Source organism: Heteronotia binoei, chromosome 6 (genome assembly GCF_032191835.1).
Source record: "Heteronotia binoei isolate CCM8104 ecotype False Entrance Well chromosome 6, APGP_CSIRO_Hbin_v1, whole genome shotgun sequence".
NCBI classification, from domain to species: domain Eukaryota; kingdom Metazoa; phylum Chordata; class Lepidosauria; order Squamata; family Gekkonidae; genus Heteronotia; species Heteronotia binoei.
The window spans coordinates 60775350-60784349 of NC_083228.1; the positions used below are offsets into that span (position 1 = coordinate 60775350).

Genomic DNA, 9000 nt, shown 5'->3' on the forward strand with positions numbered 1-9000 from the left:
TAGCCACACTACCATGTAGGAATACATTATTGATAGTATTCTTATTGGAAACATACCAAAGTTTTAAGCAGAATACAGTTTTGATTTAGAAGTTCGGCTTTCTGTTTTTCCAAACTCTCTTCCCGTTTTTTTAAGAGTTCCAAGTCAACGATCTTTTCAGATAGCAGCTGAACCTACAAAGTAATTTTAAAGAATATTGGTTACAAAATGTGAATGCAGCTGGTATTTAAATATGGTAGCTGTAAACTGAAGTATTGCATATAAAAGACTCAGTGTGCAGTACAGTACAGTTTTATTATGATGATGATTCAAGATCAGACAGTACATTAAAAGGCTCATTGTAGTTTTGGAAAAATCTGAACTTGATGTCTTCTTTTGTAATATTCTGCACTATAACTCAGGCATTATGTGGACTCAGCAAGTCTTTGTCTTCTATTGTGAAATTCTTATTTTAAGCCAAATGAAACTCAAAGCCGTAAAATAAAGTTGTGTATTTAATTTAATTAATTCTACATACAGTCTGTTTTCAAATAGTAAGGATGACTGTAGGGCTAACCCTGGCTAGCCTGATCTCATCTGATCTCATAAGTTCAGCAGGATCAGCCCTGCTCCATAGGTGAATGGAAGACAAGCTAGGGTTGCCAAACTCCAGGTGGGTGGAGATCTCTTGCATTTACAACAGTTCACCTGGAGAAAATGGCTGCTTTGAAAGGTGAACTCTAGCATTATACCCCACTGCAGTCCTTTTCCAAATCCCATCTTCCTCAGGCTCTACCCCCAAAATCTCCAGGTATTTCTAGGGCTGCCAAGTTCACGGGCCAGGCGGGTTCCCAACCTGGGGAGGATTCTCCCCGATGTCACTGGCGCTATGACATCACTGGCAGTGACATCATCGCATCAGCAATGGCGCGTCGGCTGCTCTAGGAGCTTTCGGGAAAACTCTATGGTTTCCCCAGATACTCTAGCAATTTAGGAGGAAAACTCTATGGTACCTATTGTACCATAGAGTTTTCCCTCCCAAATTGCTAGAGCATCCAGGAAAACCATAGAGTTTTCCTGGAAGCTCCTAGAGCGGCCAGCACACAATGTCACTGGCACAATGACATCACTTGCGAGTGATGTCATTGCACTGTGTGCGCAAAGTGCACACAAAAACAGTTCCCCACCAGAGGCTGTGGAGGATTTGGCAACCCTAGGTATTTCCCAACCTGGAACTGGCAACCCTAGAGACTACCAAAGAATATCAGGGTCAAAGGCAGGAAAAGGCAAGCCATCTCTGAATGCCTCTTGCCTTGAAAACTCTTCCAGATCAGTATAAATCAGCTGTGACTTGGAGGCAAAAGGGGAGTCAAAGAATTGCCAATCAAAGAATTGGATTTGTCCTTTAAATTACACAAAACGTAGTTTAAAGTATTCCCCTTTCTCTATTCCCCTCCCCCATCTGCTGTCCCATTCCAGTCCATTCCCTCTGCATTACTTCCCACAGCGCATGCAGACAAACTGAGAAGGAGGCATGGAGCCCTGTCCTCTGTTGCTATAAGGTGCTGCTATTGGGATGCCAGAACTTTGTTCCTAATAGGTGGCAGACAACCAATACCAGATTAAACCCTGTGGAGACCCCTCGGCATTCAAAATCTTGGACCCCTCGCAAATTATCTCAGAGTCAGAGTCCCACAGTCCCCGCTGCAGCCACCTTCTTTACTGAGTTGCAGGGAAGAGACAAAGAGAGGCAAACTTTGCAAAAATGGCAGCAGCAGCCATACCAGGCAAGTTGGACAAAGAGCAGCTCTGTTGCTGGCTGCATATACAGGCTGGGAGGACTGCAAGCAGGGGGAAAACCGGGTGGGGGGAACCAGCCCGGAACCCCTAAAGGTGTGGGGGCCCATAGGCCAGTGTCTACTTGGCCTAATTGTTAATCCAGCTCTGCAGACAACAACAGTAAAGAAGAAAATCTCATTCCCAGCATGTTCTCCTGCTTACACTCTTGGCTGAGACATGCAGCCACTCAATGAATTATTGCCATCCTGTTCAAAATAATGCTTCACTGAACAATATTTAATTTTTCGGATTTGCATCTCCAGAAGGAAGCTTTCTGCCACACTGAATCAAAGAAGATATTCTTGGCTCTGCATCTTAAAAAAACCCACAAAAAAACAAAACCCTAGCCATCAGAATGGTGTCCATTTTTCTTACAGGGTATGAACTAGAGTTGCCAATCCCCAGGTGGGGGCTGGGGATCCCCCGATTTGGAAGCCCTCCCCCCGCTTCAGGGTCGTCAGAAAGCGGGGGGGAGGGAAGGGAAATGTCTGCTGGGGACTCTGTTATTCCCTATGGAGATTTATTCCCATAGAAAATCATGGAGAATTGATCCACAAGTATCTGGGGCTCTGGGGGGGGCTGTTCTTTGGGGTAGAGGCACCAAATTTTTGGTATAGCATCTAGTGCCTCTCCCAAAAATACCCCCCAAGTTTCAAAAAGTTTGGACGAGGGGGTCCAGTTCTATGAGCCTCAAAAGAAGGTGTCCCTATCCTTCCATTTTTTCCTATGGAAGGAAGGAATTGAAAAGGTATGTCGTCCCTTTAAATGTGATGGCCAGAACTCCCTTTGGAGTTCAATTATGCTTGTCACAGCCTTGATCTTGGCTCCACCCCCATGTCTCCTGGCTCCACCCCCAAAGTCCCCAGATATTTCTTGAATTGGACTTGGCAACCCTAGTATGAACTGATCAATATTTTACATGATGGCAAGAGATAAGGTTTGGGAAAAGCTAATGGGGGAAGCAAGTATATGCTAATAAGAAACTTCCATTTCTCATGTCAATGAATGGAAATTTGAATCTAAATGTTTACAAATATCTAGACTAAGACTGATAACATTTCCAATTTGATCTCTCCTAGGTAGACAGGACAGGGCTTGGAGCAATTCAGGTTACTTAACAGGGATTAGCAATGAACGAACGGAAAGCATGGGAGACATATTTTGCAGAGCAACAACCAAAGGAACTGATATAAAAAACAGAATACACAAGCATTCCTGTTTCCCCCAAATGGAGCATTGCCTCTTTTAAAATGGAACCCAGTAATGTCAGGCTAACTAACATGAGTGTCAGGTCCTGGACTGTGGCCATCATATGTCAGAATCTGATCTGGATGATGTACCTTCCCTTAGTTTAAGGTGGAGAGGAGTGGGGGTCGAACTCCACCATATTCTACATCTTGTCCCCAAGCTCTGCACCCTGTCTACGCAGCTCCAAACTGTCTGCCCAGCTCTATGTTTAGGGCATGCCCAGTGATTTCCCTATACCCAGAAGTCATATGGATGTGTAGCAAAGCTCACAAGAGACCAGTGTTACACTTGCAGCAATCTCTCTTGCTGTTTCTCATTCCCACTGCTAAGGTGGAGCCACTAGATAGCTGGTCACAGATGACAGGTTGTTAAAGGACCAGCTATCATAGACCAGCTGGCTGTTATGTGGTTCTTTAAAGGATGTGTTTGCAACCACATGGAGTATGACAGATTTGGGGGTTTATGTCATTGCTGCTGCTACCCTCTGATTGGTTCATCACAGATAATTAATTTTTCCAGAAGACTGATGAGTAAGAATGATTTTTTAAAATAGGTCACTGGCTCAGGAGAGGTATCTCCTATTGAGGAGGTACTGAAATGCCTGACTGCTACCAGCAGGCAACCCAAAGTACTTACATAATATATTCTTTAGAACAGTACTTAGGATGCATTGAACTTTGAAAGGCAAATTCAAGTTCTAATTATATGCTACCTAGTTTTTCAGAACGCACCAAAATTTTATATCTCCTGGGAACATTTTCTTGACACAAACAGTCTCTATGAAATAGATATCAAAACATTTTTGAACTCTAAGGTTTGACTAACCAAGCTTTTATCTATATCTGTGCACATCTCTCTCTCTCTCTTATCTGTCTCTCTCTATCTGTGCCTTTCTATTTAGAAATACAAGAGTGTACAAGTTTATGGAAATATGGAAACATAAAGAAAATCCAATAGAGGAATCTGGAGGATGAAGTTATAGTGATTTAGATAGCATAGGCTTATATTTCTATGCTCATCAAATTGGATATAATTTTAATAGTATTGCATTTTTATCTAATTTTGGCAATATATACTTTTTTGTTTTGCTTGTGAGGTTCAGTCTGCCTCGAAAAATAAACTGATACTAACAATACATGCAAGTTAATAGGCACTGACCTTCATGTAATTAATTCGCTGAATTTAATTGGTTTAGGAATGCTTTTCTAGCTTTCCTCATTGGTTAGGCATAGTAATTGTTGCTCTGCTTTAAAGTCCTCTCTATATCTACCATGGAAACCATAACTGTAAATCAGAATGAGTCAATGGCAAATTAGTGGTATACAAATATAATTATAATTGTTATAAATTAGTTCTACAAGAAGCAGCACAATGAATGTCATTGTATCACCAGGCAGCTAAAAGACAATGGGTTTCCTGTTCTGTGACCTGGGTTTATTCTTACATGGAGGTCATTAAAAATCCACCATGTGAAAAAAAGGTCCAAATTTTTTAACAGCTCTGCACATTCTGTATTTCCACAAGACAGCCTTTCTAAGGATTTGTGGTGCTCAGTAAAAGGAAAGTTTTCAGACAGAAAGTCCCAACATGAGATGATGAGGAGCCTGCTGCACAGGGTATTTTAGAATTTGCAGTATTCACAAAATGAGGTCCCTTGACAGCCTTAGAAACCCAACGGAAACCAGAGGCTTTACAAGGATATGAATGGCCCTCAAAAAGCTGTTCACTGAAAGGAAGTGTCTGTGAGATGCTCTAGTCTATGATGACAAGAAGTGTGAGAGACATTCATGCCGATAAAATACCGTGACACCTTACATGAACAGTGAAAGTTCGGCAATGCGCTAATATATGTGCTTGATTGTGAAACATACAAATTAATTACCTTAATCAATTGACAATGTAATAATTACTGCACTACCTCAGTTTCTAATTTTCTTTTTGCTTCATCCAGTTGTTCTGTTGCTTGTTTCACTTTTTCATGACTTAAGGCTATTTCCTGTTTAACTGCAACACAAAACAAGCTAATTTTTAGACATGTGGAAGAAATTCTGAGCAAGCATTTTCTAAAAATTTGCATTTCATGAGAAAAAACAGCACCACAAACTATTAATATAGAAAAATTTGATGGACCTTTCAGACTGGGAAACTCATTACTTTAAGGATTATAGGTAATCTACCAGTGCAAGGTACTGTGCCCTGAACCCTGAGCCTATTAGTACCTAACAGGTTGTGCTTGGCTGGGGATGAGATCACCACTGGATGGATGCCAAAGGTTGGTTTTTCTGAGTTGGAAATAAGTTTTTTATGGCTAAGAAAAGAAGTAATACTTCCCTGTTTTCAAAGCTTTCTCTGCTAGGGTCTGAATCCAGAAAGGGGTGCATAGTTACCCATAGCACATTTCAGGGCAGTGGTACTCAGAAGGGGATATCTTTAGAATGGGCATACTCATATTTAACAGTTCATATATATTTAAGTCCCTTATTTATCAGTATATTTAATAGTGAGCATCGCTCCATCTATAAATCCATGGATCAGAGCCATGCATATAGAATGGAGATTTTTCAGCAAATTTAGGGAATCCCCCAGGTTTGCAGAAAAATTTGAAAAGTTATCACTACCTCACCATCCTGGTGCTTCCTGAAGAACAGTGGTAAGGAGGACAGGCAAGTGGGGGGGGGGCAGGCTGGCAGACTGGAAACAAGGCAGCTGGATTGCCCCTGCCTCTGAATTTTCCTTGGGGGAAGCTGCTGATGCTTTTCCTATCCCCTCTTAGACTCTGTAGCAGCAGTGCAACAGGATGGCAAGCAAGAAGGAGGACAGGGGAGGACGAGTGGGAACTACTATTACTACTACTAATAATAAATTTTTATTTATACTGCCCCCCATTGTGGCCACCTTGGTGGTGGCACAGGCGGTGAGTGGGGAGAAGGAGGGAACAGGCAGAGGAGGAACCAGTGACACTGCAGCCCAGGTGGCAGGGAAGTGGGGCAGAGTGAGAGCTGCTGCTGTCCCCAAGCCCCCTTGTGGAAGAAGATCAGGACTAGCCCCAACCACTTCTTCCTCCACAGTGTGAGCCAGTAGGGCAGGTAAATGCCTAACAGGTGTGTGACCAAAAGGGGGAGGAAGGATGAGATTCCCTCCTCCTATGAGTCCCCTCCCCATGAATGGCCTTCTTTTTGGGATTAAGTACCTGCATCTTCTTGTTCTGCAAGTGATCATTTTAATTGCTTTTAAATAAGGGGTGGTTGATTTCTCTCCTCTGCAGTTTAGCAGGGTAAAAAAAAAAGGTAGTCCCTTGTGCAAGCACTAGTCATTTCTGATTCTAGGATGACGTTGCATTACGATGTTTTCATGGCAGACTTTTTAACGGGGTGGTTTGCCATTGCCTTCCCCAGTCATCTACACTTTACTCCCAGCAAGCTGGGTATTAATTTTACCAAACTCAGAAGGATGGAAGGCTGAGTCAACCTTGAGCCGGCTACCTGTACCCAGCTTCTGCCGGGATCAAACTCAGGTGTGAGCAGAGAGTTCGGACTGCAGTACTGCAGCTTTAGCACTCTGTTACACGGGGCTATTGTTTAGCAGGGAGGATCCCTCAAATGCAGAATGTAATTCCTGAGAATTTGCCCCATTTGTATAGGGTCCCAGGGTACAGCTGAAGTTATTCGTTATGTATCCAAGTTGCCAGCCCTAAAAGATATTTCTAATCATGAAGTAGCAAGTGGAGCACTTACAATTGGGATTATTCCAGACAAGTGGCTTCACTTGGATTCAGAAGGCTTTTGTACGAAAGAAAACTTCCTTGGGAATAGCTAAAGATATGAATTACAGTTGACAATGATTGCAGCTCCACTCAATGCATATAGAAATCTTAAGCACAAATCCTATTTGATGTTTCTAGGAGAAAATGGGTCTTTTTTCTTTACTCTAAATCCCAAGTGTCTAAAAATCTTGAACTCAAAGAATCATGAGATTATCTTCATTCATGGGATAGTTTCAGATTAATAAATTGGAGCACTCTTAACTTGATTTTGCTGCCTTGAAGAGCTCAATCACATTTTCAGGCTTTTCCTTTTGCAATCAGATCTAGTGAATAGTTTCATAATAAAAAAGTCCTTTTCCTGACTATGATAAGTCTCTTATCATTCCCCAAAAATCTTACACTACATAGACACAGCCTGATATATGTAATACTTATCCCTAGTAGGTCTTACTGAGTGTAATGGTGTTTAGTCTTAAATTAATGGGGATAACATTTAAATTTCACATTTAAAATTACCTATGAGTGTCTCAGTACTAAGGAAGACATTTAAAATCATGTGCGTGTGTGGAGTTTGCCAAGTCTCCCGTTATGCAACCTGCACTTCCCACTGCAACTTTTTTGGGTGGCGGGAGAAAAAATGTTTTTAAAAATTACTGCCAGCATGATGACATTATGGGAAAATCTGGAAGTGATGTCACTGTGTTGTGTGCATTGTCAGAAAGTCCATTTCGCCATTTCTTGTTTGGTGTCTTTGGAATGCTCTCCTTCTTGAGGCTCACCTGGCACCTACTTTACTTTCTTTTAGCTGTCAGACCAAACTTTATCCAGGTTTTTAATTAGGGGGGTTTCAACTTTCTAGGGTTGGCTTCTGTTTTATGCTGCTTATGTCTAATGATTTACTTTTAATGACTGGCTGGTACTTTTACCACAAATGGAGAGCCAGTTTGGTGTAGTGGTTAAGTGTGTGGACTCTTATCTGGGAGAACCGGGTTTGATTCCCCACTCCTCCACTTGCACCTGCTAGCATGGCCTTGGGTCAGCCATAGCCCTGGCAGAGGTTGTCCTTGAAAGGGCAGCTGCTGTGAGAGCCCTCTCAGCCTCACCCATCTCACAGGGTGTCTGTTGTGGGGGAGGAAGGTAAAGGAGATTGTGAGCCGCTCTGAGACTCTTCGGAGTGGAGGGTGGAATATAAATCCAATATCTTCTTTTAACTATAAGCACCTCAGGCAGGATTCTGAAGAGGCAGCTTAGAAATATCTTAAACAAACAAATAAAATAATCCCAGCCTCATCAGCTGCTTGTGAAATTTTAGGTTAACTTTAATCTAACAGGTCACAAACCTAAGTGGTTCAGAGTCATACTTTTTGCCTCAAATAACACAGTGGCTGTTAACCTTGGTGCATGAGACGCCTCTTCTCCTCTGATTTTTGCTCTGCCAGGAGAATGTGGTGAAATAGGGAGTCTAGGCTCATCTCTGTTGTGTCTCTTCAGGGATCACTGAAGGAAAATGGAAAGTGTGTCACTGCTACCTCTTTTAGGTAGAGGGCTTGCTTGAGGGGGAATGGTAGCTCTCTTGTATCTTAGCAACCTCTCTCTCTCTCCCTCTCCCCACTTGAGTGCCTCAGCTGCTTTCTGCTATGCTGACTCTACAGGTTATATAGTAGATTGCAGAAATATGGGTAATACCAATTTAGATTTCAGATGAGGGTTATATTTTTTATCTCTCTTATTTAAGAAAAAGGCAAAAAGCTATCCCTACATAGAGTAAATTATCCCACAGTTTAGCACTGTCTGTCTGCTTGTGTTAGTTTAGTATGTGTAGAGAGCTTTATGTGAGGGGGGAGTGTTCAGACCTGTGACCCTCTACCTGTCCTTTGAAGGGTTACTATTCAGAATTGTGTCACCTTAGTTTGCCACCTTATTCTACAGCTTTTAAGTTTACTGTAGAAAAGAAATAAGCATGAAGCGTCCTCCTACTTTCCTCATTTCTTGCCAACAGTATTGTCTGTCTATTTATCATTTGAAAGTGAGATTTTAAAACCCAAAGTAGAACATGAAAAGTAAGAGAAAAGGGCTAGTAGGTGAACTTGGGGAAACTGTTTTAGCTGTGATGTTTTCCCCTCCCCTAAAGGTTAAAGGGAAAATAAAGAATATAGGCAAAGAGTGAACTT

General features: G+C 42.0%; 1 protein-coding gene across 1 annotated transcript in view; it reads right to left on the minus strand.

The window, feature by feature from the left end:
- CCDC172 (coiled-coil domain containing 172) overlaps positions 1 to 8370 on the minus strand; it is a 58789-nt gene extending 50419 nt beyond the window's left edge. Inside the window, exons 1-3 of the mRNA XM_060241562.1 lie at positions 8223 to 8370; positions 4985 to 5070; positions 57 to 173 (exon numbers count right to left, since the gene is read on the minus strand). Coding sequence (XP_060097545.1) covers positions 57 to 173; positions 4985 to 5070; positions 8223 to 8301 — 282 coding nt within the window. The 5' untranslated portion in view covers positions 8302 to 8370. The remainder of the gene's footprint in view (positions 1 to 56; positions 174 to 4984; positions 5071 to 8222) is intronic.
- Positions 8371 to 9000: the final 630 nt, after the last annotated feature.